This window comes from Poecilia reticulata, linkage group LG9 (assembly GCF_000633615.1).
Source record: "Poecilia reticulata strain Guanapo linkage group LG9, Guppy_female_1.0+MT, whole genome shotgun sequence".
Taxonomy (NCBI): domain Eukaryota; kingdom Metazoa; phylum Chordata; class Actinopteri; order Cyprinodontiformes; family Poeciliidae; genus Poecilia; species Poecilia reticulata.
The window spans coordinates 23,784,368-23,801,560 of NC_024339.1; the positions used below are offsets into that span (position 1 = coordinate 23,784,368).

At 39.5% G+C, this 17,193-nt stretch overlaps 2 protein-coding genes across 4 annotated transcripts; both read left to right on the forward strand.

Moving 5' to 3' along the window:
* The first annotated feature begins 659 nt into the window (after positions 1-659).
* On the forward strand, positions 660-10,368 carry polk (polymerase (DNA directed) kappa). The gene is made up of 14 exons (XM_008418858.2): positions 660-1,015; positions 1,616-1,735; positions 1,822-1,974; positions 2,383-2,514; positions 2,595-2,745; positions 3,952-4,134; positions 4,312-4,436; positions 5,033-5,199; positions 5,301-5,333; positions 5,424-5,520; positions 6,261-6,432; positions 7,113-8,120; positions 9,034-9,082; positions 9,809-10,368. Exons 1-14 carry the CDS (start codon positions 887-889, stop codon positions 9,888-9,890), a joined length of 2,601 nt encoding a protein of 866 aa, XP_008417080.1. The 5' UTR covers positions 660-886; the 3' UTR covers positions 9,891-10,368.
* Positions 10,369-10,465: 97 nt separating this feature from the next.
* Positions 10,466-17,152, forward strand: ankdd1b (ankyrin repeat and death domain containing 1B). Of its 3 annotated transcripts, XM_008418862.2 has the most exons (15): positions 10,466-11,293; positions 11,679-11,779; positions 11,909-12,007; positions 12,094-12,192; positions 12,341-12,445; positions 13,184-13,285; positions 13,437-13,535; positions 13,837-13,935; positions 14,053-14,151; positions 14,271-14,369; positions 14,881-14,979; positions 15,160-15,255; positions 15,643-15,844; positions 16,625-16,756; positions 16,836-17,152. In XM_008418862.2, the coding sequence occupies exons 1-15, from the start codon at positions 11,131-11,133 to the stop codon at positions 16,886-16,888; spliced, it is 1,647 nt and encodes a 548-aa protein (XP_008417084.1). In that variant the 5' UTR covers positions 10,466-11,130; the 3' UTR covers positions 16,889-17,152. The 3 variants fall into 3 exon arrangements, with proteins under 3 accessions (XP_008417084.1, XP_008417082.1, XP_008417083.1); XM_008418860.2 differs by having other exon boundaries at positions 16,625-17,152; XM_008418861.2 differs by having other exon boundaries at positions 14,274-14,369; positions 16,625-17,152.
* The last annotated feature ends 41 nt before the right edge of the window (positions 17,153-17,193 follow it).

Here is a 17,193-nt window from a genome sequence, read left to right on the forward strand (position 1 = left end):
GGTATCGCTGATACAAATACTGATTCCAATACTTTTTTCTTTAAGTTGGATATATCATGAAACTTCTGACTTTTAGGTGTTTGTGTTTTTTTTTCTCTTTTGAGTTATTTACTGTGAACCTAGGACAAAATTTTGACAAAGTTTACAGGTATTAATAACATTTTAACATGAGTTGTGTGCATTTTTCCTGAATAAACAAAGTGAAAAACATTATCAAAACAAAATCTTTTTTGAACTTTAGTTGAGAAACCACAATGCAAAAATAAAATAAAAAATTTCAGAGCCACAAAGTTTTCTTTATGAGGTTAAGAATACTTAATTATAATTATATTGGTTATAACAACTTTCTTAGGTTGTCAACTATATGTCTGTGTTTTTTATTACAATTCCTTGATAATAATAATAATAATAATAATAATAATAATAATAATAATAATAATAATAATAATAATAATAATAAACATTTATTATTATTATAAATATAGCAATAAATATAATACATGCATTTATTATAAACCTAATAATAATCATTGTTATTACACAAACAATAAGAAGGCGAAACGTATAACTTATTTGTTGTTTTAGAAAAAAATATTTTCCAAGATTAATATCGTTTTTTTACTTTCACTTCCGACTTCGTCGAGGATGACGTATGCGGAAGTGCCGCCAAAACCGTCTTCGTCGTTAATTTTGAAAACATGTAGCGACATAAATGTCAACAGGGAAATTTATTTCATACTTACATATTTCGTTTCTTTTTATTTTTGTCTTTGTTCGCATCAAAGGGGTAACAGAAAGCCCCACTGAACTGCGATATTGATAGATCTTGGTAAATTAACACAATCCGGCTCGTTGTCGGAACAGTGACAGAATAAACCGATTCAGGATGGAGAATGGAGTTGGATGTACTAAAGAGGAGAACCTCCTGTCCAGAATGGCGCTCAATGACAACAAGGCGGGGATGGAGGGACTTGACAGGGACAAGATTAACAGGATCATTATGGAGGCGTCAAAGGTAGATACGTTTCTGCTGCCAGAGATACTCCATGTATTCATGGAGTATTTGAGAGCTATACACTGAGAGCTATACACCGGAGATTATGTGATTAACTTCGACATGTGCCATAAAAAATTGTTGCAAATAAATAGAAAGCTGCAGTTTGCTATTGATCATTTGAGCGGAGAGATTCAGGCATCACTTTTAATCCACTCTCCCTGTTTATAACAAAACATGCCCCAGGGGTTCATACACAGTGTGGAAACGTGTGGAATTTTGTGTTATTAATAAAAATGGAAAAATAAAATACAAAATGGAACAAAATGTGTAATTCCACATTTTATTATCTTTCTCAGTATCTAAAAGTTCCATCCATCTGTCCATCCTTCTCATGTTTCTTCCAGGTTCAGTAGCTAAAAGGTGACAGTTGTAGAAAAATTGTCACCCTCAGGAAATTTTGCATTCAGATTTAAAAAGAACTGAAGATCAAACAATTTAAGTTAGGAAAAACATTGAACTTTCACTTGGAAATATGTGTAGGAACGTTGTGTGCTGTTGTAAATATCTACAGAAGTACAGTAAATACAACTCCTCTTTGTGATTGTCTTTTTCTTGCAGGGATCCAGATTTTATGAAAACGAGCTGAAGAAAGAGCAGCAGGTGAACCAGCGAATTGAGAAAATGATGCACCAAAAGGCTCAGATCTCAGAGCAACTCCTACAGAAAGCACAGGCACAAGTCAGACATCATAGATAACATAATTGTAGAATTATTTAAATCCAACGAATTAGTAAATTACACGTTTTTTTAAATTCTCTGTGTAGGTGGAAAAGATGGCCTCTGAGCTTGAGAAAAGTCGTGATCTGAGCAGAGTAATTGTGCATGTGGACATGGATGCCTTTTACGCGGCTGTAGAGATGAGAGACTGCCCTGAGCTGAAGGACAAACCCATGGCTGTCGGATCTATGAGCATGCTGGTGGGTTAGGATGTCCAAGAAACAATTTCCTTGCAAATGTTTGTGGAGTAAAACAAATATGGTTTTGCTCCCATCTATCTAAAGTCAGAATTCTTTTTTTGTTTTGATTTCTTAACTGGTTTCCAGTCCTGTAGCAAAGTCCTGTAATTTTAACTACAACTTGCTAAGTTATTGAGATAAAAATACACATTTAAAATCACTAAACTACAGAATTTCTTCTTTTTTTTTTTTCAAGAATGCAATGGTGAAAAACTGTTATTATTATGAGAATGCCCACACATGCTGTGGGGAAGCGGCGGAAGATGGTCAGAGTTGACTGGAACATCGGTGGAGCTAAATCCAGGAGAATACTGGAGTAATGAAACCTTTGTAATGTTAAAGTTATTTACTATTTTTTTTTTATTTCAGTCAACATCAAATTATCATGCCAGGAAATATGGAGTCCGAGCAGCCATGCCTGGCTTCATTGCAAAGAAACTCTGCCCCAGCCTGGTCATCGTACCTCCTAACTTTGACAAATACAGAGCTGTGAGTGAGGAGGTAAGAGCACAAACACACACACAAAAAAAATTTCCACACTGGACTTTTGGGAGGACGTGATCATGATTTTTATCTTTCAGATTAGGGAGATTTTTTCTGAATACGATCCTAACTTTCAGCCAGTGAGTCTGGATGAAGCCTACTTAGATTTTACAGATCACCTGGAGCAGAGACAGAGATGGCCGGAGTCCTCACGTACGCACCGCTGCAGATCCAGGAGCAACACGCCAGGCATGCACGCATTACATAATAGTACTGATAGACGGGTGCATCTCAGTAAATTCAAATATTACTGAAAAGATCATTTACTTCAGTAATTCACTTTTTCAATTTAAAAAAGGTGAAGCTCATGTTTTCTCTATAGATTTATTAGATACAGAGTAAAACACTTCATATGTCTCTTTCTTTTAATTTTGGATGGTTTTGGCTTAAAGCTAATGAAAATCCAATATTTGTATCTGTGAAAAGTTGATATTGCATAAGACAAATGCACAAAAGGATCGTTATTGCCCTCCTGAAGAGCATGTTTCAGTACTCCAGGGTTTCCTGCAGTGTAAGCCTGGTGGGTCACCAGGCTTTACTTGTGCCCCCACCAGGTTTAGCAGTGCTTATTTATTTAAGTTTTTTTTTTTCTTTTTTAATGTTTGCATTTTTTAAGACTTTATAGTTGGTGTTCAGATTGTAATCTTTCAATCTTCCAGTAGTACATAATTATCAAGTGATATTTTCAAATTTCCTGCAAACTTTAAACATTTTTTAACTCATAAACACGACGGGCTGCTTGATGAATGACTGCTGAGCGCCCCAACCACAGGACTTAGCAAGTTTTCTGAGGGAAACCTTGTACTCTGCAATTCTGTAAATATATATTCTGTATTTAGTCCGGGCTCCTTTCGTGTTCATTACTGCACTACTGCAGGCTGTGGCTCATCTAACGGGGTCCAGGTTCCCTCAGTTCGTCAGCATTATTGGCTCTTGTGCCTCTCATCCTTTACTCTGTTGATTGTGCTCCGCTTTCTATCACAGGTTTTCCTTCATCTCAATTTTCCACGTCATTTGTTTGGATGCAGCACTTTGTAGCAATGAACTTTCTGGGACTTGCCTCCCCTGTGGAGTGTGCCAGTAACTGTCCTTTGGACAAGTCTGAGTATAAAAGACACAACGTAGCATTTCTGAAATAAAATTGGTTCTTTTTTTTGTGATATTCTGCTTTTCAGATAAGTCAAATACAAAGTTTTCATTAGCTATGGGTCACTTATCAAAATCAGCACAAATAAAAAATTGAACTGTATCCCTCTGTGCTATGAATTAATATAAAACACAAATGTCACTTTTTCAAGCAAACTACTCAAATAAAATAACTTTTTAGATGCATCTTAATAATGACTTGTGATGAATTTCTTTTGTAGACCTGAAAGCCTCATCTCTTCCTTACAGCTGACGAGTCTGATCAGACAGAAGAAGGGACAGACCTCTCCCCAGTCCTGTTCGAGGACAGTCTGGTCTCCTCCGAAGGGGACGCCGCTGGCTCCTTTGAACAGTTCGGGATGTCTGTTGAGGAGGCCGTGAGAGAAATGCGCTTCCGCATTGAGCAGAAGACTACGTTGACTGCCAGCGCGGGTGAGAGGGAATAAATCACTAAATCAAATGAGTGTGTGTGTTTTTTTTTAATGCATCTTATCACAATATGAGTGCAATAAAGAATAAAATGTTGTTTTATCAGTTGTATTTCTTCCAGACTTAATCAAAGCAATTGAAATAATAAATATATGAATTGGTATTTGTTACGTCCTCTAGGAATCGCTCCAAACATGATGCTTGCCAAGGTGTGCAGCGACAAGAACAAGCCGAACGGACAGTACAGGCTGGCCCCCACCAGACAAGCCGTCATGGACTTCATGCAGAAACTTCCTGTTCGAAAAGTAAAGCACAAATGACCCAAAGTTTTATGTCGACATATGCGGGAGACATGTTAAACGTTTCTGCTCTGAACCTCTCTAACTAGTGTCAGTTCTAGATGAGATCAATGATGCATCACTACATTTTATTGTTATCTGACTGCATCATGTAAACTTCAGTTGGCAGGATTATTTTGTCTTCAGTTCAGTTTTTTTGACACTAGAAGGACCTGTTTGGTCCTTAAATATGTTTATGCTCAGGCAGCTCTTTAGTTAAAGTATTTACCCCCCTCCTCCCCCAAATATTAAGCTTCTAGATTCTGTCCTAAATATTAGATGCAATCTGAGGGTATTCACATCCATGGAGAACATGAAATATTTTTAGGTCTAAATGTGGATGTTCAGAGCCCAGGAAAGATTATCGCTAAAGATTGAAGTCTGAAAAGTCTTCTGACCACAGCACATCATAATCTAGAGTTTACAGCTGGATCAGGGTGTTTGATAAAAAAGCTGGGAGTTGAGGCTCGCAGATCTTGCAGATTTCCCAGCAGAATTGTAAAAGAGTACAGAACGACTCAACGCTGAAATCTTGGCTAAAACTGTGCGATATGCTTGTTCAGGTTTGTGGCATTGGGAAGGTGAGTGAGAAAATGCTGAACGCTCTGGGCATCACCACCTGTTCAGACCTCAGCAGGCAGATGGCGCTGTTGTCCTTGTTGTTCTCCGAGACGTCTTGGCATCACTTCATCCAGATTTCTCTGGGTTTGAGCTCCACACACATACCCAGGTATTGTGCCGTATTTAATGCAGTTCAACACATAGAAAAAAAAAAAAAAATTTGATACGAATCAAGAAGAGCTCATTCTCCCTGTTCTTGGTTCCTTATAGACACGAAGAAAGAAAAAGCATGAGCACTGAAAGGTTTGTTTGCAAGTGTACATCTACAGCATGAATGCAGTGCAAGTATACTATTTGTGTCATTTGATTTTTAACTCTGATTTTTGTTGATAGGACGTTTAAAGAACTGAGTAAACCCGAGGAGCAGCTTTCTTTATGCAGAGAGCTGTGTGACGATCTGGCAGAAGACTTAAAGAAAGAAGCCCTGAAGGTATGAAATAAGAGCTTTGTTTTCCAGTTTCCATGTGGAGAAAAAGGTTATTTGGTTTCTGCACTCAGTATTGGGCCCAGTCTGGGTAAAGATCTATAAAATGCCTTAAAATAAATTGAGATTTTATTGCAGGAAAATAATCTGGCAATTAAAAAAAACTAATAAATAAATAGGCCTCTGGCATATTTTCATATATAAAGGTATTTAAGTTCAATAATAATGTAAGAGCACTTTTCCCTGGAATATGTTATTGTCTCGGAAAGAGCGAGGGTCACCAGAGTTAAACAATGTTACTTGACACATATGAATTATAGGTTCATATTGGTGAGAAAACGACATCCTATTCTTGACCTTCCAAGGATCACTTTGACTCTCAGCTGAATTTCATGCAATATCCTTAACCTGTCCATTTCCTTTCGAATCGATAGAGGAGGAAGTCGAGGTCTCAGTGCAGCCATCATCCCCCCTGCCTGAGTCCCCTGATAGCAGGAGAAAATGGAGGCCATTAATGAGACAGCAGGGGCAACTTTCAGCCTAGGCAGCATCCCCCTCCTGGAGATGATCACATGACTAGGAAAACTGACAAAATGCGCAGACAGATCAGTCAATGAGATGGCACATTACACAGATTTCCATCTCCCTTCTGTTTCCAGCATCTTGGGAACAGACCTATTGATTATTGGGAAATCAGACAGAATTTTTATTTTTTTTTAATGCAATTTCCTCTTTTACTCTCTAAGGGTAAGACGGTGACTCTGAAGATCAAGAACGTGAACTTTGAGGTGAAAACCAGGGCACAGACGCTCCCATATGCCGTGGCCAGAGCGGAGGACATCTTTGCTGTCGCTAAAGACTTACTGAAAACGGAAATAGAAAATGAAAGCCCCCAGCCGCTCCGACTGAGACTCATGGGTAAGTTCATTCAACTTTACAATAAAGCACATCGATTACCATGTTTCTAATAAATTTAAATGAACCGTCCTGAGCTGCACATTACCTTACTTAAGTACCCAAAGCTCAAAAAGGTCTAAGTACTTTTTTGGTATTCAGCCATAAAATTTTATGTGCGTTGTTGAACATTAATTTTGATTTTGTGTATGAGTGGAGCTCAGAAAGTCCAGCTTACAGTTTGCTGCATCCCAGGTAGAAGACAAAGCAAAAATGTAGAGCAAACTTTTCAAATCTAACATTTTGGGCAACATGCAAAATGTGGACAGAGTCTAAAATTATACAGTGGCTTGACTTAAATTAAAAACTTGAGCTAAGAAGAATGGGCAAAACCGTCAATTTGGAGATATGGAAGGTGATGAACCCCAAAAGACTTGCAGCTGTAAACGCAGCAGAAAGAGGTTAAAGTACTGAAACAAGGAGATGAATCGGAATGCAAACATTTTCTTAAATGTATCCCTTTTTCTTTCATGTCGTAGTTCTGCACTACTTTGTGTTGGTTTGCCACATAAAATCCTAATAAAACACATTAACCAGTGGTTGTGAGTTAATGTGGAAAAATTCAGAGTTCACAAATACATTTCAAAGGCATTGAATCTGGCCTTGCTTTCTAAGATTTGAATATTTTGCCTTTGTGCTTGCAGGTGTTCGAATATCTTCCTTTGTTTGCTCAGATGACAAAATACCGATGCAAAAAAGCATCATTAGCTTTCTTCAACCGGGCAAGACAGACCGTAGTCGCTCTTCCCCAATAACGCTTCAAAAGCCGGAAGTTGTGAACTTGTGCGATCACTCGGTCCAAACCTCTGAGCTTGTAGATGATCCCCCAGTAGAGAATGGCCAGAAACAAAACAAGGTTCTTTGGAGGAGTAAGCAGAGGCCCACTGGTGAGGAACCACAGCAGTCTTTCTTTCAAAGAGCTCATGCCAAAAGACTAGAACTCCAGGCTGCAAAGCCAAGTTCACAGGATGAAGGTTGTGAGGAACATGTTCCCGTGGTTACCCCTAACAATGGGACAGAGTCATTGAAACAAGCAAACACAGACGACGACAACGTTCAGGATCTTTCTGAAAACGAACTGGCGTCACCCGTGCAACCTCATGCATCCACGTCAGGCTGTGGGACTCCCGCAGAAACCTTCACGTGTCCCGTGTGCTTCACGAAAGTGAAGACAACCGATCTGAATGTCTTCAACAGGCACATAGACTCATGCCTCAGCGATGCTGCGAGGAGGGAAGACGAAGCCTCGGGCTCCGAGTCGGATCTGGATCCAGAAGACGACCATCGAAAATCTGCAGTTGTGATCCAAAAAAAGGAGAAGCCGTGTGACCTTAAAAACGAGGCGTCGGCAAGCGGCGGAGAGCTGGACTTAGGCAGAGTATCACCTCAAGAAGGCCAACAAACCTTAAAGAACAATTTGGTTTCACTGATTAAAGTTGACAAGAAGCCTGTGGCGTTACAGCAGCAGTCATCCCTCAGTAGGAGTCCTCTCCTGACTTGCCCCGTATGTCAGCGGACCCAAGATACGGACGACCTCGCCGTCTTCAACCACCATGTGGATCTCTGTCTCAACCAGGAGGTCCTGCATGAACTCGGAGGACAGACGGCCTTTACTGGAAAACCACCTGCCGTTAAAAATAGATTCGGCGTAGGTAAGTGTGTGTCCTTTACTTCACATCTCATTAGTATCAGCTTTATTGATCAAATGTGAACGTCATTAAATTCTAGGTTTTCAGAATATTATGAAATGATCCATTCTTACCTGCCTCTGTTATCATGTAACGTACAAAACACAAAGTACGAAAAATAAGTGCAACCTTTAAGTTGCAATGGGTTTTAAGAAAACTGAAAACCATGGGAAAACTTTAAATCTCTTATACAAATTATGATTGAAACATGCATATTTTTGTCTCTCTTAATATTTTATATAAAATGAAGCGCTCCTAGAACAAGATCCATGCTAAATGCATCCTGCATCAAAAAAATGTGTTACGAAAAAGGTGAAAAGGTAAAACTGGTCAGCAGCAGCAGAGAGAGAGATATACGCTCCTCTTCATCTACTGAAAGGTTCATTTTGTTCAGCAGCTTCCTAGATAATCAATTACCCACTAGTTGGGCTCTGGGTTTGTCATTTATTTCTTCATAGGTCTTAAGGAAAGAAACAGCGATGTTAAAAATGTCCATAACCTATAAGCACACCCTGAAGAAGCATTGTCTCGTTTCAAAGGGCTCTCAGTGACCTGTGACCCTGTTATTTACCGACTGTGGCACTGTATGAGAAGTTCTTATTGATCCCGACAGAGGAAGGACATCTCATTTCACCCCATGACCCCCCACTGGCCCCGGCCTCTCAAATGGCTAAATCACTTTCTGTCCTATCTATCTGCAACAATGAACCGAAGGCTGATTTCCTCTTAAACGATCCTGCTTCTGGAGGTCTGGGCTTTATGCTGCTGGAGATGTGTTACACATGGCTGTTTTTGTTTTGTTTTTTCCCATTGAAGAGATCAGAGGAGTTCCTTTTCTCTTCCATGTAACTAACTGGTTGTGTGTCTCTGCTTGTAGACAGTGGACATCCCCTGCCAAGACAAGCAAGTAAAGGCAAAAGCAAACGGTGAGGCAGTTTGTTTTTCTATATGCTATCTTCATATCTTTGAAGTTTCTTGCATTTTGTCATATAAGTACACTTCGAAGCTTTTAATTTGGTTTTTATGTAAGATACCTGCACAGAACAATATAATTGGGGCCACAAAAGAAAAATTTAATGTAAATGAAAACGAGACAAGCAAGGCTTGTGCCTTTCACCTTTCATGGTAGTAGCAGCTTTAACTCTTCTGATCTAAACCATTGCATTACAGCTCCAGGTGTGGGTTTTGGTCTTTTGTTATGCTTGAAGATCCACCTCATTCTCAAAGTGTATTTCAGCCTCTATCAGATTTTCTATTTGAATTTCCCTGTGTTTAGTTCCATTCATTTTCCCATCATTTTCTGAGTAATGGGGGTTGTATGCAAATGCATGTTTCAGATTTCAGATTTTAATTAGTTTTGTTCCTTTTTACATATGCGGCTAACCCTTGACTGAGACTCCTAAACGTGTTTAACGAGCCAAATGTTTTTTTTTTTGTTTTTTTGTCTGCCGTCTATATTACTGTTTGAAATACAATTTAAAAAGTATTTTTTCTTTCACTTCACATTCATGTATAACACATAGAATCCATATAAAATACAGTGAAGTTGGTGATTATAACACGACAAAAAGTGCAAGATCAATACTGAATACAATTTCCTTCACAAGCGCCGTAGTAACAACCATTTCCTGTGCATTCACCTCTTGTCTTAGACGAGACACGCCGTCCTCTCCTCCATCTAAAAAAGCCAAAAGCCTCGGACTTTGCAACACCATCGACAAGTTCTTCAGGTGACAGTAACCGTGTGGAAAATATCAGTCTGACTTTTCTTATTTTCTGCTGTCAAGAGACACCAGACTCTTCCAGTCTGAGGGTTCTATGTCGTCTAGTTTTATTCATGCCAGGGCCTGAGCCGAGCCGCTCCACATACAAGGACACATATTTAGCTTTCTGCTGCGACACCAAGCTGAGCACTTGCACTGATTAACTTCTTTTAAGCCATAAGCAAAAGTAAAGATGACAAGAAGTAGTTTAATTGCAGAAAAGTAAGGATTTTTAAATGACTATGAAGTTTGCTGATTCCAAATTCTTTTGTCAATGAAGACAGATAGATAAAAACTTTAATAATGTTATAATAATAATGTTGAATAAGTATGGTAATTTAAAGATGAGGATATTTGCTACCTATTCTATCTCTAAATTATTTTTCTTCTATTTTCATAATTTGTTGTTGTATTTCTTGCAATTAATAAATATTGAACTTGAAATGTTACTGTTGAACTCATTGCTCATTCATTCTCCATTAGCTACTGATGTTTTAGCAAGGAGGCGGGCATTCAGATCGCTGCGTCCAACGAATATCCATGGAAAATTGAGTGGAAGGAAAAGATGTGGCAGATAAAAGTACTCAAGTAACAGGAATAAGAACACGTGTGAGAGAATTTTGAGGTAAAGATCAATTAAGAGCTTGAGGGAAGATTCTCGAGTCATGGACTGGAGCAGGACTTGGAGCTTCATATTTATCCTGGACCTGGATTACAAATATCACTTTCCATGTGGCCTTTAAAACAGATGCAAAAAGTTTTTTTTTTTTACAAGAAAAAAAAAAAGACAGTAGTGCTGCTCATTTGCAAGCGTAGGCTTGCATTTGGATGTGTTGTCTGTTGTAAGCCAAAGTTATTGCTATTAGAAATAGCAGTCCTTAAAAATAGCATGAAAACGAGCATTTAGTTGATCTGAGTAAATCCTGCACTAAAGTCAACAAAATGCTGAGCATTACATTGTTATGTCTTTTAGTGAAAGGTAAATATTGTGGTTCTGCCACCCGTTAGTCACATACACAGCTGAGGCAGGTAACGTTTAACATTATCAGCTGACTTTCTGTGGGTGTGAGCAGCGAAAGCAAACATGGATCAACCTTTAGAAAACAAGTGAACGCTTCCATTTAAAGTCCTGCTGTTTCTCTTCAGACTGCGAAGCTGAGTAAAACGGTTTGCCTGACCTTTTACAAAGAACTTATTCATATTAAGTTAAAATGGAGAGAAGGGTTTTGTCTGTGAGGACGAAGATAAAGGGTAATTGTCCCAAGAAGGAAAAGCTGGACCTCTCAAAGTGGATGCAACGGGATAATTTCAGGGGACCGAGAAAGCACTCGGACAGAGAGACTGATGATGAGAGTTTTGACACCAGCGAGATGTGTGAGTATTGCGACAGAAAGCAGAAAAACTGGAAAATAAAAAGACGTGAGAGGCAACATGCCCTTAACAGTATTTATTTAATTTTAAATCAAATGTCTCTCAAAAAAATGACCATGGATGTGCTTTCGTAGTATTGTGTGTTCTGGATGCTTAAACATATGTTGATAAGGGGATTTGATCAGAAAGATTCTGGGCTAACTTTTAATAGAAGCAGCAAAGACGGACATTTGCCTTTTCATTAAATTTCCTTTTATAAATTGTCACACGTCACATAGTTATATTCATCTGAAGTAAAGGACAAGGAGCAGGATGACTTTCTGCTGATTGACAAGTTTGTGGTAAAATAACATGCAGTTTGTGTGAAATCCCATGTTGTGTTGAACAGTACTCGACACCGAGAAGCAGCTCATGGAAGCAGCAAAGAGGAATGATGTGAAAACCATGATGCATCTTGGAAAAAGTCTGAACGTCAACGCAAAGAACGTGGTGGGTAGAAAAAGTGCTTGTCTTTTTTTTTGTTTTTTTGAGGGACATAAATAAAGTATCATCAAGAATAAGCGTTTGGCAGAAACTTTCCACGGCGAAGTGGTAACGTGATCTGTAACTGCAAAACAGCTCAACAGGACAGCCCTTCACTACGCCGTAGCAGGCAAAAACAAGGAAGCAACTCAGTTCCTTCTGCAGCGCAGGGTCAAAGTGGACCAGAAAGACAAGGTGAGATTTTTGGAAATGTGTGGTTTTTTTTTTAAAGAATAATAGGTTACATATCTAAGTATAATTTTGTGTTCTGGTTGTGGCAGTACGGCATGGCACCCATTCATCTAGCTGCCTGGTTTGGCAGCTTGGAGATCCTGAAATTACTGGTGCAGGCCGGGGCTGAGCAGAAGGTTGAAAATGAGGTAAAAAAAAAAAGAATATGATGAGATTCTTTGACTTACACAGAATACACACATGTACCTAATTTAACGTCGAGGATAGCAATAAGAAAGGTGAGGTGTGTACATTTTGTAAAAACCAGCTACTCACAGATTTTTTCTTCTTCTTCAGGAAGGACTGAACATCATGCACTGTGCTGCCATCAACAATCACACTGAAATTGTAGAATATATTATCAATGATATGCAGATGAAAGAATTAAACAAGGAGGACCAGGTATATGTTTAATTAGAAAATAGATCTACCTCATTATGAAACACAGCATATTTATAAAGTGCATCTGGAACACAAAGAATCATTTAGTTCAGTTGCATTCAGTCCTTCTAAATTTACATCTGCATCAGCGAGTCTGACGAACCTGAAATGCAATTTATTTGTCCTACTAGTTCTCTTAACATTTGCGTAATTTAGCTAATGTGTAAGACTGCAACATGGAAGCCTTTTACTTCAAAGACAAGCAAACTTTACGATCATCACAGTCAAGACTGAACATAATCAAAAGAGCTCCTTACCCACAGTGAGGCATGGTGGTTCCATCTTAAGAAAAGTAACTGGGGGGTTTCTGTGAATGAATTTATGACAGTTATAAATACCATTAAGGTGATGTCACACATAATAATGGGGATTTGGAGGAGGGAAAAGTGGCTAGATATCAAAAAGTCAAGTTGTGGAGAAAGATTCCTACCAGTGAGTACTGAGGGATAAAAAACTGCATTGAATGTCAGGCTGTGCACATTCATGCAGCAAAGTGATTGCAGTGATCATGTTTTACTTTCAAAAGCTTTTGTTCTCAGTTGAATTATGCAGAACATATGAAAAATGTAATACATATCAGAAAGAATGATTTACCTTATCGTCCTCAGTCAGTGTTATTTGAAATAAGGTTGTGGATTTTTTTTTGATCCATTGTGTGTTGCTGTCCTCACCTGCATTTTTCCCCCCTCTGTATTCCAGTCAGGACATCGTCCATTTGCACTCGCAGCAGAACATGGGAGCATTGAAATGTTAAAAATACTGATGGAGCCGTACAACATGGCCACAATGAAGCCCAACAAGGTCTGAGCCACCTGCAGGATGTTGATGCATCTTGTTCCTAGTATCACTCAGGCTGTTTATGTTCATACGTGTCTCTGTGTCACACCTGCAAAGAAGCTCAAAGTCAAACCCTCTTTGATGTGCTGCTGTTTCCCTCCCCTCCTTCTGGCAGAGAGGGGACACGCCCCTGCACTTAGCTGCCAGGAACGGCCACTTGGACGCCGTCCAGCTACTGCTGCAGAGCTTTGATTCTCGGGATGAAGTCAATATGGTAGACAATCAGAGTAAACCTTCTCTTCTTTTCTTGGTGTTTGTGGATAATCCACTGCTGAATGTTGGTTCTACTTGGGCTTAATCAAGACCGACGAAACACGGTTGTGTTACAGCAACCACATACTGTGATCTAGCATCAACTTGAACTCTGACCTCTGGGCTGTAATGTAATTTCACGGTTCATAATTGCATAATAGCCTGTCCGACTTGCTTCAATGGATAATTTCTGATTCGAGGTTGTTTTTAAAAGCATATTATACTAAATAACTAGTTGCTTTATCTTTACTCCTGTGTTGCAGGACGGTGAGACAGCTTTGTACCAGGCGGCAGATAAGAGTCAGGAAGAATGTGTCCTGGCCCTGCTGGACGCCGGCTGTGACCCCAACATCCTCACAGTGGTACCGACTGATCTTAGATTAGAAGAGCGATTCATATTCTGCTGCCATTCATTTACTTATACTGTTCACAAAACTGCCTAAAACCTGCCAATAAGTCCGAACTCCTGTTCTTTGCAGGCCAAACGCAGCGCTCTCCATCAGGTCTCGGAAGGCGGAGACTCGTCTCTTGTCCAACTCCTTTTAGAGTACAACGCCCATACAGATGTTCAAAACCAGGTGAGGAAACACAAGCCAGCTGGGAGCGGTACATTTTCTTCGTCCTTATCATTGGTGTGTCTTACCTTGAATTATTATTTATTTGGGGGGATAATATGAATAAATGTGTTTGCTCCAAGCAGCTGGAGGCTCCTCTCCACCTGGCAGTGAAGAACGGTCACATCCCTGTTATCCATTCTCTTGTAGCAGCAGGCTGCAACATTAACGTAGCCGACAAGGTAGGATCAACCTCACGCAGAGAAACTGCAGCGCGTCAGGTCACAAACTTTCCCACATTAATTAGCAGAGATCATTTTCTTCTTTTGGGGAATTTTTGTAGTAGGTTTGAAGGAAGGAGTGGGGAAGTCAGTAGAAAATAGAAAATGACAGATGAAAGAAAAGGACAGAAGGAGAAAATTTAAAAAAATCAGAAGAGTGCGGGTTATTAAAGATGGTTAAGAGGAATATAAGAAATTAAAGCAGGAAGGGAAGTAAGAAAGGGATTAAAAAAATGGAAGGGAAACGAGGAGAAGCAAAAAATAAGGGAGAGAGAATTGAAATAATAAAATGAATGACAAAAAGGTAAAATAACACTGATATATACAACATTTATTTGAGCCAACGGAGAATGAAGTGAAATATATATCTATATACATATTTTCTATGCAATCTTCTGTATCTGGACCTTGAAAATACTTGAGTTATCCAGACAAAGTATGAACCCTGATAAGATGCCTCATGTCCTGTTAGAGACTCCAGACCGCGCTGCATCTCTCGGCAGAGCTCGGCAGGACTGAAGTCGTGGAAATGCTGCTAAAATCTGGTGTGGATCTACAAATCCGGGACAGAGTGAGAATACACACATGGTTACAACACAAAATCACCTCAAGACAATCTGACGTATAATGCATATATGTCACAGCACAAGCAAAGTACATCAAAATAAAGAAAATTGTGTCGAAAATGACACAACTAATGTTGTTCTACTTTACTTTATCAATCTCCTTTTCTGTGCTGGATCTGGAGTAGCAGGGTAAAACTGCTCTGGGAGTGGCAGCCAGAGCAAACGAGGTGATCATTGTGGACATGATCATTAAAGCAGAAAGATACTACAGCTGGAGAAAGGTGAGGGGAAAAAAAAAATCCAAATATGCATGTTAGCTGATGCGGTTGTAGCGTTTATATGAGCTACATGCCATTTTCAGGGCTTCAAATTCATCCAAAATGATTTATTTGGCACCAACACATCCTCAATTAGCTGCGTTTCCTCTAATAACATTAAAGAATCCCTTGTGAAAAAAAAAAACAAATTTGACAGGCAATTTACCAGAAATGTAATTAAAGATATGCATGATTCACTAACATTACTGATTGCAGACATGCTTAGCTCTGACATTCATATTGCTAATCATTTGTTTTGGTGCTTTGCCAATAACCTCTTCCCGTAGCGCTGTGTTTTCAGGGGCCGATGGCCTTTATCAGCCCTCTGACGTGATTTAATTGCCCTTTCAGGCCAACCCAGAGCTTAATGAAAGCGTTCACAGCGAGCATCCGCTAACGTTTAAACTTGACCACCGGAACGAAACCAAGCAGCTCCGTTCTGCTGCCTGGCGCCTGGCGTACGAGCTCCTGAAACCCGGAGACTGGAAAAGGCTGGCGGAGAACTGGGCCTTCACTAAGGAGCAAGTGGCTGCTATTGAGGATCAGTGGACAGGTGGCGCAAAAACCAACACACAGGACTTTAAAAACTAAAATCAATTTTTATGGAATCACTGTTCAAGTTCAAGTCACAGGGCGTAGACTGCAAAAGGAATCCTATGCATTTTTACACATCATAATTCCATAGTTTTCCAGACTCATAGCCAGAGTGCTAATCTTTAAATAAAAAAATTAGAAAATATTCTAAACTAATACTTGTTTAATATTTCCAAGTCAGACTTTAAAGGAGCAGAAAAAAAACCCCTCAGAATGTAAGGAAGTGAGTGAATGACTGACGGCTGGTTGGATAAAAGGATGAAAAAACCAGGATATGTGGGCAGATGAATAAGCAACAGATGAATTGATCAAACAGGCCGAAGGTTATAGTCAGGTTAGATGTATGATGAAGGGATTGATAGTGAGATGCACTGAAGGTAGAAAGATAACAGGCAGAAAAGCATAAATTGACAGATTTATGGACGGGTGAACAAAGGATTTGACACGAGGCATTTTAAGCTCTAGTTGAGTACTGATTTGCATATCAGTGTGTTTGAGTGGTGAATGTAGTTCTAAGGTAAGTCGTTTCGAGTTAATAGCTTGACTAGGAAAGTGCTGTATAAAACTCAGCCCATATGAATATTAATGCTCATTTCTCCTACTTACTCAAATGCCAGACGACACAGGAGCCCAGTAATCAAAACACCTCGCTGTTGAACTCACAGCTCTCGCTTCAAAACGTCTTGACGGGTCGACCAGCTTTCCTGACTCTACGCCGTTGTGTTTGTTTGGCTCCCAGGTCAGCACAGCTACAGAGAGCACGGCCACAGGATGCTGCTGATCTGGCTCCATAGGGAGGAGCTCGCTCAGACGAATCCTTCCAAGCAACTCTACCAGGAACTCATCCTCACTGGGAACAGGAAGGCTGCTGGTACCTTTAACCAACATGCATGCAAACATCGCTCTGTGCCTGTGTATGGTGTTCAATCAAGTGTCATTTCGTCTTGCAGATAAGATTCGGACGGAGGCAGAGAACACCAGCAAGAGTTGCTGCATTTCATGATCAGTTTTGTCTACTTAATTATCAACCATGGATTTCTGTAATAAGTTAGTGGTAAAAGCATTTATTTAGAAAATGGCAACGTGCTGCTGATCAGTAAAATATGACTTTGCATTGAGAAAGTAAGCAGCCATCGCTGCTAGATTGTTTCTAAATCATGAATGGATGCACAAAAATGATTTTATGCAATAAAATCCACATTCATGATGTGCATAATTTAAAAGCAAACATCTGACATGAGGTAAAGGTCAGTTTATAACCCTAAACTATAAATAATAAGTAGAAATTTCTACTACTCTATCTGCTAT

Coding starts and splice junctions, on each gene's coding strand:
- polk (XM_008418858.2), top strand. CDS start 887: ATGGAGAATGGAGTTGGATGTACTAAAGAGGAGAACCTCCTGTCCAGA. Junction 1,975..2,382: donor TCGGATCTATGAGCATGCTG/GTGGGTTAGGAT, acceptor TTTTTATTTCAG/TCAACATCAAATTATCATGC. Junction 9,083..9,808: donor AGTAAAGGCAAAAGCAAACG/GTGAGGCAGTTT, acceptor CTCTTGTCTTAG/ACGAGACACGCCGTCCTCTC.
- ankdd1b (XM_008418860.2), top strand. CDS start 11,131: ATGGAGAGAAGGGTTTTGTCTGTGAGGACGAAGATAAAGGGTAATTGT. Junction 12,008..12,093: donor AAGTGGACCAGAAAGACAAG/GTGAGATTTTTG, acceptor TGGTTGTGGCAG/TACGGCATGGCACCCATTCA. Junction 12,193..12,340: donor AGCAGAAGGTTGAAAATGAG/GTAAAAAAAAAA, acceptor CTTCTTCTTCAG/GAAGGACTGAACATCATGCA.